The sequence below is a fragment of the Phocoena phocoena genome, chromosome X (assembly GCF_963924675.1).
Source record: "Phocoena phocoena chromosome X, mPhoPho1.1, whole genome shotgun sequence".
NCBI classification, from domain to species: domain Eukaryota; kingdom Metazoa; phylum Chordata; class Mammalia; order Artiodactyla; family Phocoenidae; genus Phocoena; species Phocoena phocoena.
The window spans coordinates 64,074,281-64,092,509 of record NC_089240.1 but is presented as its reverse complement, the minus strand read 5'-3'; the positions used below and the strand labels follow the sequence as shown (position 1 = coordinate 64,092,509).

At 38.0% G+C, this 18,229-nt stretch overlaps 1 protein-coding gene across 1 annotated transcript in view; it reads right to left on the bottom strand.

Moving 5' to 3' along the window:
* Window positions 1-303: 303 nt before the first annotated feature.
* Window positions 304-18,229, bottom strand: part of UPRT (uracil phosphoribosyltransferase homolog) — a 38,726-nt gene continuing 20,800 nt past the window's right edge. Inside the window, exons 2-7 of the mRNA XM_065901281.1 lie at window positions 10,591-10,633; window positions 7,804-7,873; window positions 6,680-6,742; window positions 4,541-4,702; window positions 2,576-2,674; window positions 304-410 (exon numbers count right to left, since the gene is read on the bottom strand). Of these exons, the coding sequence (XP_065757353.1) occupies window positions 304-410; window positions 2,576-2,674; window positions 4,541-4,702; window positions 6,680-6,742; window positions 7,804-7,873; window positions 10,591-10,633 (544 nt within the window). The remainder of the gene's footprint in view (window positions 411-2,575; window positions 2,675-4,540; window positions 4,703-6,679; window positions 6,743-7,803; window positions 7,874-10,590; window positions 10,634-18,229) is intronic.

Sequence of the window (18,229 nt, the reverse complement as noted above, 5' to 3'; positions counted from 1 at the left end):
TAAACTGAGGTTCATAAATTAGGGAACAGTTTAATGCACTGATGGATCAGCAATTTGCATAAGAACATTATTAAAATATTTTTGAAGAGTTGCATGTGCTTCATTGCTGAATTTGGTGCCAACGGTCAAGAAATAGCTAAATAAAAAAACAAACCTCAAGTATTTCCTTTTAATATACCTACTTCCAAAAATTACAAAGTATCTTTAAAATGATTTTCTATGTCATTCCTCAAGTGAATTAGTCAAACAGGTAGAAACTCATAACTGTAGTATTACACAATAGAATAATTTTCCTTCAATAACTTAGTCTGTTCCAAAGTATTTCTGTCCAAAATGTGTAGGTGCAACAGGATGAACTTCAGTAGTTAAAATTGTGATCTCTGGAAACTCCTGAATGATTGATTTGGCACCTTCAAAAAATAAAAGAGAATTGTCATTATGGCGGAATTTTTTGATAACATTACTTGGAATTCAGTAATTTTATAATCAGTCACTAGGTCTAATATTGACAGACCAAGAGCAATGACCTTTGGACACATAGTCAGACTTGGTTAATCTCTTAGTTTATATAATGTCTGTATCTGAAAAGTTTTGATAGTAGTCAGAACATGTTTCCACCCACTCACTAATAAATTCTTAGAATCAAATTGTTTTCTATCCAAGATTTGAAAAATATATTCAGTTATAGCAACTTTTCCCCTGAAGAGTCTTTTTTTGTTTTATTTTAAAGGCAGCTGGAATACAGAGAATACAGTCCTTTCTGGAAACAGGATCATACATAAGATGCTGGTTTCTCAACTGGAACACTGTTGAAACAAGTGCAAAGACTTCTTTGTTATGTTAGAGAAAGCTAGCTTTTGAGAAGTTATGACTCTAGCTTGGGCGGGGAGGAGATGGAGGAAGAAAGGAAAGGGACTAGCTAGGATGCCAGTCAAACTAAAAAGCCATAGCAAGGCTGCCACGGAATAAGATTTTTTCATCTATAATGTCAAAGAATTAGTATACTATTCTAATGTATACTATTACAACTAACACGGTTACTTTTCTACTCCCAAAGACAGAAAACCCAATAATTATTTGGTTATCTCAGTGTTTACAATGCCACCTCTGTTATATGGATGGATAACCAAGCAAATTACCCTTTGGCACCATCAACATTTGAACTACAGGTAATTTTTTATTATGAAACAGCAAGATAATCAATGGCATACTAAATGCAGCCATACCAACTGGTTTCTCTGTAGCCTCTTCAGGGTTGGCTGAGACTTGGAACCTTTGGAAATGAGGAAACGCCCTAACTAGAAGCCACATATTTCTCTTTCTTCTCGATTATGAAACAAATACAAATTCATTGTAGAACATTTGGAAAATACAAAAAAAAGCTTAAAAAAGAAAATGAATCACTTAGAATCCCACCACCCTAAGACAACCACTATTAATATTATGTGATTTAAAATGAAAATTGAAATAGTATTGTGCATCTGTCTAGCCTTTCATGCTGAGGAAAGATTTATTAGGTCCCATCTTAATCCAAGCCTGATTTTGGTAGTCATAATAGTCATAATTTGTATTAGTCATCTCTAAACTTGGCGATGACATTTTATACTATTCTAATGCTGTTGTTTATTCTGCTCTTACATTTACCAGATTCTTTGATGTCATTAAATATTTTTTCAAAAACATGATCTAACAGTTATATAATATTATACTCTTTGAATATACAGTTGACCCTTGAACAACATGGGGGTTAATCCACATATATAACTTATAGTTGACCCTCTGTATCTGCAGTTCCTCTGCATACATGAATTCAACCAACCATGGACTGTGTAGTACTGTAGTTTTCAGTATTGAAAAATATCCACGTATAAGTGGACCAACGCAGTTCAAACCCACGTTGTTCAAGGGTCAACTGTATATTTATTTAACCATTTCCAAGTAAGTCATTTATATACTTTCAAATTTTCTCTTACATGAAATACAGCTTTACAGTGACTATCCTAAATGCTGAATTTCTACATGCCTTTATGATTATTTTCTTAGGATACTTTCACAATCGTCTTAGATTACATGGCAAAAAAAACTAGGGTCGTAAATTAGGCTTACCTCTCTCAGGAAATGGAGGACACAAGTTCTTTCACTGTGCCCTTTGAGCAGAAGTCTAACTTTACAAACTTTTGATCTTTGCTTCACACTGCAAAGCTTACTTCAGTAAGACCACAGGGCTAGCTAGAACCTCGAGTTTCTTGCTGTTTGAGAGCAGTTTTCAGGCTCAGGTGGGGAGGCAGGAGAAATAGTGACCTTTCAGCCATTTGCAAGCTCTACTCAAACAGGGCCCCCATGAAAACAACTGCAATCCCCTTCAATGGAATTAGTTCATACTTCTCCATTTGAATTTGAACAACAGTAGAATGGTGTAAAGTATTACCACTAAGCTTAGAGATGACAAACACAAGTTATAACTACCAAAATTCAATTTGAATTTAATGTGGAAGCAAATGAACTTTTCCTCAGGATAAGAGGCTGGGCAGATGTACACTTAACCACCCCATGACCATCAAGAGCATGAACTCACCATGAGGAGTGGAGAACAGACTGAGTAGGATAATAACACTAGGTTGAACTCCATGTTCTATGAGAACCTTTACAGCTTCAATTACAGTGTTTCCAGTGCCTGAAATAAAATGACAACCAAATGCATTGGCAACTTTAACATTCATCTCAAAATGTCTTTGAGTTTCTTTGAAGTAAAGGCAGTTTAGTAATGTAATACAAGATACTACTAGAGGGCTTCCCTGGTGGCGCAGTGGTTGAGAATCTGCCTGCCAATGCAGGGGACATTCGAGCCCTGGTCTGGGAAGATCCCACATGCCGTGGAGCAACTGGGCCCATGAGCGACAATTACTGAGCCTGCGCGTCTGGAGCCTGTGCTCCACAGAGAACGAGAGGCAGCGATAGTGAGAGGCCCGCGCACTGCAATGAAGAGTGGCCCCCGCTTGCCACAACTAGAGAAAGCCCTCGCACAGAAATGAAGACCCAACACAGCCATAAATAAATTAATTAATTTTTTAAAAAAAAGATACTACTAGACACCTTGAGAAAACCATAGTTCAAAAAGAGTCATGTACCATAATGTTCATTGCAGCTTCTATGGAAGCAACCTAAGTGTCCATCAACAGATGAATGGATAAAGAAGATGTGGCACAACCTAGAGGGGTGGGATAGGGAGGGTGGGAGGGAGGGAGACGCAAGAGGGAAGACATATGGGAACATATGTATATGTATAACTGATTCACTTTGTTATAAAGCAGAAACTAACACACCATTGTAAAGCAATTATACTCCAATAAAGATGTAAGAAATAGATAAATAAATAAAAAATAAAATAAAAAGATGTGGCACATATATACAATGGAATATTACTCAGTCATAAAAAGAAGCAAAATTGAGTTATATGTAGTGAGGTGGATGGACCTAGAGTCTGTCATACAATGAAGTAAGTCAGAAAGAGAAAAACAAATACCATATGCTAACACATATATATGGAACCTAAAAAAAAAAAAAGGGTTTTTAAGAACCTAGGGGCAGGACAGGAATTAAGACACAGATGTAGGGAATGGACTTAAGGACACAGGGAGGGGGAAGGGTAAGCTGGGACGAAGTGAGATAGTGGCATGGACTAATATATACTACCAATTGTAAAACAGACAGCCAGTGAGAAGCAGCCGCATAGCCCAGAGAGATCAGCTCGGTGCTTTGTGACCATCTAGACGGGTGGGATAGGGAGGGTGGGAGGGAGATGCAAGAGGAAGGAGATATGGGGATATATGTATATGTATAGCTGATTCACTCTGTTATAAAGCAGAAACTAACACACCATTGTAAAGGAATTACACTCCAATAAAGTTGTTAAAAAAAAAGATACTACAAGACAAAGCTTCATTTGAAGGTGCCTGTTTTTTATCAATGATGTTATTTTCAATAACAGACATAACCCATATACTTTTCAGTTTTCAAATGCACAACAAGCCCTAAATTCGTTCAGTATTTGAGACATCAAATATAACACCCACCTACCACCCCTAACCCCAGGATATGAGTAAGCTTAGGAAACAGACTAGAATAGGAAAAAAAAAATTACCTCCAAAGAGGATAAATCCTTGAGAAAATCATTGCTATACTCATTAGGCTAGAGAAGGGACATATTTCAATGTATTTTCTGTGCTCTATATATTTTGCCTCATTAAATCCTTTGCTTCAATGTGCTAATTTTAAGATAGAAGTTTTTGGAGCTAATAAAGTTTGACTAATGTGTATTCTCTTATTACACAATAAGAATTCCCCAGAGAACTGCCCAGGGCAACTCCAAATCAAAACAGAAAACACATTTAGAAATGGTTTTCTAAAGAATGGTTTTTGAGAAAAACAAAAAACACATTTAGAAACGGTTTTCCCCTTTATATAAGGGTACCTAGAAGGCAGGCACTAAGTTGAATTTAAACCCTAACCAAAGGTTACAAACTAAACACAAGCCACTCACTGAGAATCGGATACATCAGAAGGACTTTTCTCCTGTAAATGTCTGGGGGGAACTTGGCATAATATACTTTGGCTCTTTGTGTCTCCTCATCACTCTGAATCAGGATCTTTCCAATTCGTATGGATCGACAGCAGTCTCGTAAACCTTGTTCCATTGCCTCACCTTGAAGAAGGAAATAAAAAAGAAGGAAAGAGGGATTAGGAGGAGATACAGTGAAAGTCCAAGAATAGGCCAAAGCAGAGTTTTTGACTGTTATTAATACAATAAATAAAGACATTGTCAAAATGGAAGCAATTCTTCTTAAGCTAACAGCTTTTACTTCGGATATGCTCATATTTTATACTTAATTCAGGTCAATGAAACTAGGATACGGTAGTTTTATTGCTGGCTTGCAAGTTTTAGAGCTGTCGTGCTTCCATGATTACAGTAAATAAAGTGTTTTATTAAGCTGCTCCTTGAACTTTTCTAATATCAGGAACATTTTAGTCCTATTATTTTAAAGAAACTGTGTTCCTTTCATCTGGCAAAAATATAAATATTTATGGAAGAATGGGGGCTACAGACCAAAGGCTCTCCATTTAGATTAAGCTGGCGTCAAGAGATATCACTTAGACCCAGCAATGACTTCAATGGCAGAGGCTTCATTGGCAAACAGTGACAAAGTAATATATGTTCCCTCTCTCCCCTAGAGAATCACAACCAACACCACCACCACACCCTTGGTTTCTGAACACAGAGCTATTTTTGAGTCTGAATTCCTTTAAGGAAGTGTTTGCCAAAAGTCAACCATTTTCATACCATCGTCAAGATTTTAGGCCACATCAAAATTCTACTTGTATGGTTATTTACTTAATATTTTTCTTTAAATTAACTGGTTTTTTTACATTTATTTTAAAAGGAAACTTTATATCACTAGTGAAAATATAAAAACAATTTCTTTCTATTAGGTATGAAAATCAACCAATAGCTATTAAGGTTAAAAACACCCTGTCTATGCATCACCCCCAAGGTCATCCTGTATACACTAGGGGTGCGAGGACCATGCTGCTGCCTTTAGGGCAGAAGCTGGACTAAAACAGAAGAAATTGTGCCTTAAAAGCCCATCTCCATTGTCTTCACCAGTTTTAAAAGGTTGAACACCACTGTCCTGAAAATCCTATCGTTGCTTAAGAGCTACCTTCTATAAAAAAGGGAGCTTAAAGCTCCTATTTTATTGGAGATATTCAATTGTTCACAAACAGAACTTCATAGCCAGAGAAGAAAAGGGAATGTTTATATGTGAAATAAAAATCCGGGGACTTCCCTGGTGGTCCAGTGGTTAAGACTCCATGCTGCCACTGCAGGGGACACAGGTTGGATCCGTGGTGGGGGAACTAAGATCCCACATGCTGCATGGTATGGCAAAAAAAAAAATCTGCTTCCAATGCAAGCAAGTGGGGCTTCTACCATACCCTGGATCCTGTGCAAAGAATAATTAAGGAATTAAGTTGCTGAATGGAAATAATCATCCCCATGTAACAGGTATAGGTCCTAATTACAGGCATGTGATTTTGCTGCACAAAGGTTGGTTTAGAAGGATAATCGGTTGGACTCAAACACAAATATTTATAAGACTAGCAATTGGAAATACCTAGAGTTAATCACAGTTAAGTTCTTTTGCCTACATAGTCACATACCCATCAAATATAAAACTAAAAATATTAAACAAGCCATTCAGTCCAGTTCCTGACAGGGTAGGACTGTTCCTCACAAAAGAAATTAAAAAAACAGAACAAAGATTTTCTCTAGTTGTTCTACAGGCCTGAATTTGTGCTGTATTCCCTCAAAATTCAAGCTGCCCTGTTCTCTCCAAGATAGATAGCATCATTGCATCCTCTTGTTCTCCCACCCTCCTCTGAATCTTTCAAAGCTGGCTTGCCCATGGGGATAGGCCACTAGGGAAGATGCTCTGCAGTTAAAATTAGCCAAACTCGGCGACACATAGGCTATGATTCCAAGGCACCATGAGGATAGACAACACAGGTGGTGAGATTTAAGCTAAGGAAGGCTGCAATTGTGACAGACAAGACCGCCTCTCTCCTGGAAAACAGCAACTGCATCTATGCACGCAGAGACAAAGTCACACATATGCAAACCTACCGCTTCTCATTATGCTGACCCCACAGTTTCCCTTCTCAAATTTCACTCCTTCATACTTGTACCCTGTTGGGGAATAAAACCGAAGAATTTATCTTTCATCATTGGAGAGACCTACTTATTTAATAAAGTAACTAAGCTTTAAAGCAGATGGGTACAGAGCAACTCTTGTCCAGACATACTGTATAACATCTTAGGTTCCCTGTGAAAGTAATAAGAAGAGCCATGATTTTTCATATTTACTTTTTAATTCTCATAAAAAACCTGTGGGAATAATTGGGAGAGGTAGACTTCATCGACAGGGAACAGGCCTTATGATAGAATGATATTCACATACATGTTCCTCAAACTGAATTCAGACAAGAATTGTACTCCAAGAATGCTAGAAAGCCCATCAATTCAAACTGGGACCCCACTGTGAGCCACAGCAGAGAGCCTCCTCATTCCGGTCCCTTTTTATGAGCCTCCATTCTGCATTAAAAAGCAGAAGAGAAAGGTTGAAGTAATTATCAAGACATGTTCATGCCTTGGTCTCATCCTGAATTTGTATCAATTATGATGCAGCAAATTCAGCCCCCAATTTTCATAAAATCAACCTCTGGATATAACAGCTTCCATTATTTACTAAAGAACCAAATCAGAATTTCAAATCCCTAAAATAGGGATCCTTGGTTTCTTTCTATTAGAGCAGAACAAAGCCCCTTCTCTAATCCTCATCATTTTTAGTTTTCCTTTTTTTTTTCACTTTTCATCCTTTTACCTGGAGTTTCAATGCCAAACCAGCCCACCCATTTGTTAGCACCAGAAGCTTCCCTACAGAGGTGAAGATAAGCTGCCAGCAATTCTTAGCTCTGGTCCCAATGTACCATCATCAAAGGCAACACCTGCATGCTGAAGAATATTTATTAACCTTTAACTTGAACTGACCAGCAAGCCATTAACAAAAGGTCATCCACATAAATTTCTTTGCTAAATGTCTCCAAGTTTATTAAGTTGTTTAAAAGAACAGCTCCACATAGACTCCTCATTTTGCATACTGATTTACTCAGACTGCTTTTTTTCCATTTTCCCCCAATTCTATCTCAGAATTTTTATGAGGCGAATATGAGAGTAACAGCCCTGGTTACCTGTTGGAGTGGTCACCATGCATTCTTTATATGGTAGCTGATTCAATCCCTCTTCCACAACAAGTCTGATCTAGAGAGTCAAAAGAAGAATAAGTTGAGAACTTGTTAAGAATCTCCTGTTAGCTGTAAGCCTCAGGAGCTGAAAACTAGGCAAAAAGTCAGTAACATACGAGGCAAGGATTTAGCTTATGGAAGTAGGAAGGGGGTCCCTATCATGTGTTAGATACAGAGATAGAAACAAATGCCAGGCTGCTTGCTGCTAGGTATCCAACCTCGGTTAGGCACATGATTGCCACTAAAAGGCTCAAGTATGCTTTCTGATTCTCATTCAGTCAGTCCAGGCTATGAGAAATGCAAAACTACAGCAAGTGCCAAGAGTCATGGCAGGAACACTTGGAAGTAATATACTTCTGGCTACTCTAGAAATAGTGCTCACTGGAAACTTCTTTGCCTTGTTTAGTACTCTGAAATTGTCAAGTCAGATACTTTTTAACAAAGGCCCACCATAATGCAAAATAAAGCCTGAATTTCTTAGGAGGAAATAAATGAGTGAATGGGGCTGAACCAATTTACTGAACTTGAAGAAGGATCCAGTCGAATGCATTGGGACTTCCCAGCTTAAAAAAAAAAAAAAGGCTCCTAATGATCTTAATATGTGGTACAGAGGAAAGAATCCATCACAACTACTAGGAATAGCCTCCAAAACCCACCGGTTATGGTATTTCTGACTACCCAGAGCCCATTACAAAAAGGCAGTGCTGAGTCTGCAAAGCACATTTTCTCCAATCAATATTACATTACTGATTGAGAATCAGGAACATCAGGGAGAAATGTCAGGCCCCATGCTCTGTTATCACAACAAAACATCCTGCTGCCATTAAAATGATCAATGCTAAATGGGCCAGCACTTTGTCAACCTGCAGCACCAGAGGGTCAAGGAAGCTCATGAATACTGTGTGTGTGTGCATACTCACCTCTAGCCACCACCTTCTGTGGAGGTTAATGTTTCTTATGAGCAAAAAGTACAAGGGAAGAAGAGGATCATTTTCTTTGAAGAGCCTAGTTCTCCTAGTAACACTCCTCTAAAGAGTCTTACCTCCTGCCCATCTCCTGCAACTCTGGGACAGAAATTAGTGTGTCCTAGCCTTACAGGAGAATATAAAACCAGAAGAAGGATGACTAAAATATAAAGAACTCAAGATCTGAGCGCCAGGAGAGCCAATCGTGACAAATTCAGGATAGAATTAATGTCCACTATAACAGGACCCTTGTGCTAGAAGAGACAGTGTACTAGAAATCCTCAACACTAGAAACCTCAACAGCTCCTGTCCCTACCACAATCACAACTGACCCTCCACACCCCCCACCCCCAATATCAGGACCTTCAAATCCAACTGCAGAGAACAGACAGGTCCTAATTACCATCCCCTGAGGTGAATTATGCCCTGGGTCCTTATTATCTCATTTGACTAAGATATAATACTTGCCCTTCCAGGCAAGCATTTTACAATAACCATGAACTTACTTCCTATGTTCTCCAGAAAAATGGAACAAGGAGAGCAAAAGAAAGAGCAATCATTTTCTACCAGTGAACACCAAGACCTCTGTTTTCCCCACAGCAGCCACTGACACAATTGCCTTGAACCTGTCCCTTTGGTTTGATAAAAGCATAAAGACAGAATAACCTATCACTCCAAGAATATCAACTACATTTATCTTGATGCAGTCCAAGGATTATTACTGGCCCTGGAAGCTCAAATAGAAGTGGCCTTTGAACCAAGAATACTTAAAGTCAAAAATGGAACAGGAGTTGTCTACACTCTTTTGGAATAAAGATTTCCCTAGGGAAAAGGTAAATAAAGAGTTTCATGCCTCCCCCCACCAACACCATCACATTCCCTTTAATAATATATCTTCTACTATCTGATTATAACTATAAGCTTAATAAGTCACTTTTCTTTCTTTTCCAAACTAAATACTGAGAACAGTATTTAGATTGTAAACCCTACAATATCAGGGACCATGCTATATGCTTTACCACTGTATCTCCTCCCCCCACAACACAGTCTAGCACAGTGTCTGACTCACATGAGTTCAATGTATATTTCATGAACAGATGAATACTAATAACCACAGCAGAATATGTGTCAACCTCATTCTAAGCACTGAACAAATTTAGATATAAACACAAGAAGTAAACAGGGCTTACCCAAGACAGCCCAATTTGGCCTGAGATCCTCTCAGATGACACTAGCTAAACAGAATTGGGCTTGGTCAATTCTTAACAGCAAGTCCCTGAGCATAGACAGTACAACTTAGTATTTCACGTGTGAGGATACTACAGAAAAGAAGAGGCAAAATAGATATCCAACCCCATGTAAACTACAAGCTAGGTATTAGTTTTTGTGCATTCAATGGATCCCACAAGGGTAACTACTAGGTCTTTTACATCTTTGATTTCCATTTAATTTACTTCACTTCACTGCCCTAAGAGGAGGCATTTAAGCCTCAGGATCAGGTTACCAAGATCCACTTGAAAGGTAGTAAGTGGTACCTCAGAACTACAGAGAATTAGTTCATGGACAATGCTTTGAGGTGAATGGGACTGAGGCAGAGCTTTAATGCAACAGTAGAAACAACACTTGCAAAGTCTAGCAAGATGTGGGTTACTTGGTACAATCACTTTTGACCCCAGAATGCTCTAGAACAAAAAAGCCCCTTGGCCTACTACGATTGTATCACTAGGAACAACAGTGAAATGAAAATGGAAAGCCTCCATCCACCTACCAAGCGATCCGCAGAAAACATGAAGTCCCCTCTACTGGCTGTCCTAAAAAAAAAGTACAAGTTTTAGTCTAGATTAGAGCTTTAAAGTGAAATATTACTTAATATATATAGTAACTCTGATATTAAAACGTATTACATGCTAAAAGCTTAAAGGCTTACCTGTAACAGACTATTATTGAGACATGACATTTTTCACTAGGATACAGGAACCTAAATGGAATGACTTGGTAAATATTATTGAAAATGCTCATTTGATATTAACACTAGAGAGAGGAATTGAAAAGATCATGTAGTCTCCCACGGAACTGCCCAAGTATATACTCTTCAATCAGGAGATGAACAAGTTCCCCCTGGAAGATGGCAGCAAGCCCAGAGCTCAAGTTAAGAAAAAAACTTTGCAGTTAGAAAACCAGGTTCTCCCCATTCTCGCGCACCATTCACCTTGATCTAAAACCCTATTACCAGCATAAGTAACCTATCTATTGATACTTTGTCTCTAATCCTTTTTGGAATGAGAATGGCACAAACAAGTAAATCCTCTGTTTCTGCCATTGCTTTCAACAAGACATAACCTAATTTCCAAGACCTCTTTCTCAAACTACTGATAACTTTTTCCTTTGCCTGTTTTTCAATCAAATAGTTTATTCCATACATCTTTCTACCTACTTCCTGTACACTTCCTTCTGGCCAGTACTTTCAGATCCTGAGGTACCCAGGTAATAATAATCGAGGGTTGCGCCTACCCACAAACTGTTAACCAGCCAAAAGAAGAATGTTTATAAGACTGACATTTTTTCTGTATGTAAAAACCTAGCATTGTTCCTCCTCTTTCTCTCATGTAAGTTAAATGATCTGATAGATTTACAGTTTATGTACTTAAAAATACCCATCAGCCTATCCATAGCATACCTAAAATATTCCCCAACACAGCATCAAAATGGCATATGCAAGCATATATTATCTCACTATACGATTAATCATGACTCTTTTTCAGGCTTCATTTACTTTCTCTGACAGGGAAAAGCAATGAAATACCCCTGACACAAATGGCATTAGGTTTCTTAGAGTAACCACAGTTCTATCATTATTACAGATACTCTCTAAAATATGGACCATAATTGAGCAATAGGAAGACTATAGACCTGTATTCTTCTTTTTAATTTTAATTTTTTACATCTTTATTGGAGTATAATTACTTTACAATGGTGTGTTAGTTTCTGCTTTATAACAAAGTGAATCACTTATGCATATACATACGTTCCCATATCTCTTCCCTCTTGCATCTCCCTCCTTCCCACCATCCCTATCCCACCCCTCCAGGTGGTCACAAAGCACCGAGATAATCTCCCTGAGCTATGCGGCTGCTTCCCACTAGCTATCTACTTTACGTTGGGTAGTGTATATATGCCCATGACTCTCCCTCGTTTGTCAAAGCTTACCCTTCCCCCTCCCCATATCCTCAAGTCCATTCTCTAGTAGGTGTGTGTCTTTATTCCTGTCTTACCCCTAGGTTCTTCATGACATTTTTTTTCTTAAATTCCATATATATGTGTTAGCATACGGTATTTGTCTTTTCTGACTTACTTTACTCTGTATGACAGACTCTAGGTCTATCCATCTCATTACAAATAGCTCAATTTCGTTTCTTTTTATGGCTGAGTAATATTCCACTGCATATATGTGCCACATCTTCTTTATCCATTCATCTGATGATGGACACTTATGTTGTTTCCATTTCCGGGCTACTGTAAATAGAGCTCCAATGAACATTTTGGTACATGACTCTTTTTGAATTATGGTTTTCTCAGGGTATATGCCCAGTAGTGGGATTGCTGGGTCATATGGTAGTTCTGTTTGTAGTTCTTCAAGGAACCTCCATACTGTTCTTCATAGTGGCTGTACCAATTCACATTCGCACCAGCAGCGCAAGTGTGTCCACACCCTCTCCAGCATTTATTGTTTCTAGATTTTTGATGATGGCCATTCTGACAGGTGTGAGATGATATCTCATTGAAGTTTTGATTTGCATTTCTTTAATGATTAATGATGTTGAACATTCTTTCATGTGTTTGCTGGCAGTCTGTATATATTCTTTGGAGAAATGTCTATTTAGATCTTCTGCCCATTTTTGGATTGGGTTGTTTGTTTTATTTGTTATTGAGCTGCATGAGCTGCTTATAAACTTTGGAGATTAATCCTTTGTCAGTTGCTTCATTTGCAAATATTTTCTCCCATTCTGAGGCTTGTCTTTTGGTCTTGTTTATGGTTTCCTTTGCTGTGCAAATGCTGTGTAGTTTCATTAGGTCCCATTTGTTTATTTTTGTTTTTATTTCTGTTTCTCTAAGAAGTGAGTCAAAAAGGATCTTGCTGTGATTTATGTCATAGAGTGTTCTGCCTATGCTTTCCTCTAAGAGTTTGATAGTGTCTGGCCTTATATTTAGGTCTTTAATCCATTTTGAGCTTATTTTTGTGTATGGTGTCAGGGAGTGATCTAATCTCATACTTTTACAAGTACCTGTCAAGTTTTCCCAGCACCACTTATTGAAGAGGCTGTCCTTTCTCCACTGTATATTCCTGCCTCCTTTATCAAAGATAAGGTGACCATCTGTTCAAGGGTTTACCTCTGGGCTCTCTATCCTGTTCCATTGATCTACATTTCTGTTTTTGTGCCAGTACCATACTGTCTTGATTACTGTAGCTTTGTAGTATTGTCTGAAGTCAGTGAGACAGATTCCTCAAGCTCCGCTTATCTTTCTCAAGATTGCTTTGGCTATTCAGGGTCTTTTGTGTTTCCATACAAATTGTGAAATTTTTTGTTCTAGTTCTGTGAAAAATGCCACTGGTAGTTTGATAGGGATTGCATTGAATCTGTAGATTGCTTTGGGTAGTAGAGTCATTTTCACAATGTTGATTCTTCCAATCCAAGAACATGGTATACATCTCCATCTATTTGTATCATTTTTAATTTCTTTCATCAGTGTCTTATAATTTTCTGCAAACAGGTCTTTTGTCTCCTTAGGTAGGTTTATTCCTAGATATTTTAATCTTTTTGTTGCAATGGTAAATGGGAGTGTTTTCTTGATTTCACTTTCAGATTTTTCATCATTAGTATACAGGAATGCCAGAGATTTCTGTGCATTAATTTTGTATCGTTCTACTTTACCAAATTCATTGATTAGCTCTAGTAGTTTTCTGGTAGCATCTTTAGGATCCTCTATATATAGTATCATGTCATCTGCAAACAGTGACAGCTTTACTTCTTCTTTTCTGATTTGGATTCCTTTATTTCCTTTTCTTCTCTGATTGCTGTGGCTAAAACTTCCGAAACTATTTTGAATAAGAGTGGTGAGAGTGGGCAACCTTGTCTTGTTCCTGATCTTAGTGAAAATGCTTTCAGTTTTTCACCATTGAGGATGATGTTGGATGTGGGTTTGTCATATATGGCCTTTATTATGTTGAGGAAAGTTCACTCTATGTCTACTTCCTGCAGGGTTTTTATCATAAATGGGTGTTGAATTGTGTCGAAAGCTTTCTCTGCATCAATTGAGATGATCATATGGTGTTTCTCCTTCTATATGTTAATATGGTATATCACGTTGATTGATTCGCATATAAGGAACAATCCTTGCATTCCTGGAATAAACCCCACTTGATCATGGTGTATGATCCGTTTAATGTGCTGTTGGATTCTGTTTGCTAGTATTTTGTTGAGGATTTTTGCATCTATGTTCATCAGTGATATTGGCCTGTAGTTTTCTTTCTTTGTGTCATCCTTGCCTGGTTTTGGTATCAGGCTGATGGTGGCCTTGTAGAATAAGTTTGGGAGTGCTCCTCCCTGTGCTATATTTTGGAAGAGTTTGATAAGGATAGGTGTTAGCTCTTCTCTAAATGTTTAATAGAATTCGCCTGTGAAGCCAACTTGCCCTGGGCTTTTGTTTATTGGAAGATTTTTAATCACAGTTTCCATTTCAGTGCTTGTGATTTGTCTGTTCATATTTTCTATTTCTTCCTGATTCAGTCTTGGCAGGTTTTGCATTTCTAAGAATTTGACCATTTCTTCCAGTTTGTCCATTTTATTGGCAGAGGGTTGCTTGTAGTAATCTCTCCTGATCTTTTGTAATTCTGCAGTGTCAGTTGTTACTTCTCCTTTTTCATTTCTAATTCTATTGATTTGAGTCTTCTCCCTTTTTGTTCCTGAAGAGTCTGGCTAATGGTTTATCAATTTTGTTTATCTTCTCAAAGAACCAGCTTTTAGGTTTATTGATCTTTGCTATAGTTTCCTTCATTTATTTTTATTTCTGATCTGATCTTTATGATTACTTTCCTACTGCTAACTTTGGGTTTTTTTTGTTTTTCTTTCTCTAATTGCTTTAGGTGCAAGGTTAGATTGTTTATTTGAGATGTTTCCTGTTTCTTAAGGTAGGACTGTATTGCTATAAACTTCCCTCTTAGAACTGCTTTTGCTGCATCACATAGGTTTTGGGTCATCGTGACTCCATTGTCATTTGTTTGTACGTATTTTCTGATTTCCTGTTTGATTTCTTCAGTGATCACTTCATTAGTAAGTCGTGTATTTTTAGCCTCTGTGTGTTTGTATTTTTACAGATATTTTCCTGTAATTGATATCTAGTCTCATAGCGCTGTGGTCAGAAAAGATACTTGATACAATTTCAATTTTCTTAAATTTACCAAGGCTTGATTTGTTACACAAGATATGATCTATCCTGGAGAATGTTTCATGAGCACTTGAGAAAAATGTGTATTCTGTTGTTCTTGGATGGAGTGTCCTATAAATATCAATTAAGTCCATCTTGTTTAATGTATCATTTAAAGCTTGTGTTTCCTTATTTATTTTCATTTTGGATGATCTGTCCATTAGTGAAAATGGGGTGTTAAAGTCCCCTGCTTGAATGTGTTACTGTCTATTTCCCCTTTTATGGCTGTTAGTATTTGCCTTATGTACTGAGGTGCTCCTATGTTGGGTGCATAAATATTTACAATTGTTATATCTTCTTAGATTGATCCCTTGATCATTATGTAGTGTCCTTCTTTGTCTCTTCTAATAGTCTTTATTTTAAAGTCTATTTTGTCTGATATGAGAATTGCTACTCCAGCTTTTTTTTGGTTTCCATTTGCATGGAATATCTTTTTCCATCCCCTTACTTTCAGTCTGTATGTGTCTCTAGGTCTGAAGTGGGTCTCTTGTAGACAGCATATATAAGGGTCTTGCTTTTGTAAACATTCAGCTAATCTGTGTCTTTTGGTGGGAGCATTTAATCCATTTACATTTAAGGTAATTATCGATATGTATGTTCCTATTCCCATTTACTAAATTGTTTTGGGTTCGTTATTATAGGTCTTTTCCTTCTCTTGTGTTTCTTGTCTAGAGAAGTTCCCTTAGCAGTTGTTGAAAAGCTGGTTTGGTGGTGCTGAACTCTCAGGTTTTGCTTGTCCGTAAAGGTTTTAATTTCTCCATCAAATCTGAATGAGATCCTTGCTGGCTGGCGTAGTCTTGGTTGCAGGTTTTTCTCCTTCATCACTTTCAGTATGTCCTGCCACTCCCTTCTGGCTTGTAGGGTTTCTGCTGAGAGATCAGCTGTTACCCTTATGGGGATTCCCTTGTGTGTTATTTGTTGTTTTTCCCTTTCTGCTTTTAATATGTTTTCTTTGTATTTAATTTTTGACAGTTTTATTAATATGTGTCTTGGCGTGTTGCTCCTTGGATTTATCCTGTATGGGACTCTCTGTGCTTCCTGGACTTGATTAACTATTTCTTTTCCCATATTAGGGAAGCTTTCAACTATAATCTCTTCAAATATTTTCTCAGTCCGTCTCTTTTTCTCTTCTTCTTCTGGAACCCCTATAATTCGAATGTTGGTGCGTTTAATGTCGTCCCAGAGGTCGCTGAGACTGTCCTCAGTTCTTTTCATTCTTTTCTCTATATTCTGCTCTACAGTAGTTATTTCCACTATTTTATCTTCCAGGCCACTTACCCATCTTCTGCCTCAGTTATTCTGCTATTGATCTCATCTAGAGTATTTTTAATTTCATTTATTGTGTTGTTTATCATTCCTTGTTTCATCTTTAGTTCTTCTAGGTCCTTGTTAAATGTTTCTTGTATTTTCTGTATTCTATTTCTAAGATTTTGGATCATCTTTACTATCCTTATTCGGAATAGTTTTTCAGGTAGATCATATTTCCTCTTCATTTGTTAGGTCTGGTGCGTTTTTATCTTGCTGCTTCAACTGATGTGTGTTTTTCTGTCCTCTCATTTTGCTTATCTTACTGTGTTTGGGGTCTCCTTTTTGCAGGCTGCGGGTTTGAAGTTCCCTTTGTTTTTGGTGTCTGTCACCAGTGGCTTAGGTTCGTTCAGTGGGCTGTGTAGGCTTCCTGGTGGAGGGGACTAGTGCCTGTGTTCTGGTGGATGAGGCTGGATCTTGTCTTTCTGGTGGGCAAGTCCACGTCTGTTGGTGTGTTTCTGGGTGTCTGTTAACTTATTATGATTTTAGGCCGCCTCTCTGCTAATGGGTGGGGTTGTGTTCCTGTCTTGCTAGTTGTTTGGTATAGGGTGTGCAGCACTGTAGCTTGTTGGTCATTGGGTGAAGCTGGCTGCTAGTGTTGAGATGGAGATTTCTGGGACATTTTCGCCATTTGATATTATGTGGAGCTGGGAGGTCTCTTGTGGACCAGTGTCCTGAAGTTGGCTCTCCCACCTCACAGGCACAGCACTGACTACTGGCTGCAGAACCAAGAGCCTTTCTTCCACACGGCTCAGAATAAAAGGGAGAAAAAGTAGAAAGAAAGAATTAGTAGAAATAGAAAGAAGGAAAGAAAGAAAGAAAGAAAGGAAGAAAGGAGGGAGGGAGGGAGGGAGGGAGAGAGGGAAGAAGGAAGGAGGGAAGGAAGGAAAAAAGAAAGAAGGAAGATAAAGTAAAATAAAATAAAGTAAGATAAAATAAAAGAAAGTTATTAAAGTAAAAAATAACTATTAAGAAGAAAACATTAAAAAAATGGACGGATAGTACCCTACAACAAATGGTGGAAGCAAAGCTATACAGACAAAATCTCACACAGAAGCATACACATACACACTCACAAAAAGAGGTAAAGGGGGAAAAAATCATAAATCTTGCTCTCAAAGTCCATCTACTCAATTTGGGATGATTTGTTGTCCAAAGGAGGGAAGGAAGGAAAGAAAGAAGATAAAGTAAACTAAAATAACGTTACTAAAATAAAAAATAATTTTTAAGAAAAAAAATTTTACAAAAGGATGGATAGAACCCTACGACAAATGGTGGAAGCAAAGCTATACAGACAAAATCTCACACAGAAGAATACACATACACACTCACAAAAAGAGGAAAAGGGGAAAAAGTCATTAATCTTGCTCTCAAAGTCCACCTCCTCAATTTTGGATGATTCGTTGTCTATTCAGGTATTCCACAGATGCAGGGTACATCAAGTTGATTGTGGAGCTTTAATCCGCTGCTTCTGAGGATGCTGGGAGAGATTTCCCTTTCTCTTCTTTGTTTTCTCAGCCCCCGGGGCTCAGGTTTGGATTTGGCCCCGCCTCTGAGTGTAGGTCGCCGGAGGGTGTCTGTTCTTCGCTCAGACAGGACGGGGTTAAGGGAGCAGCTGC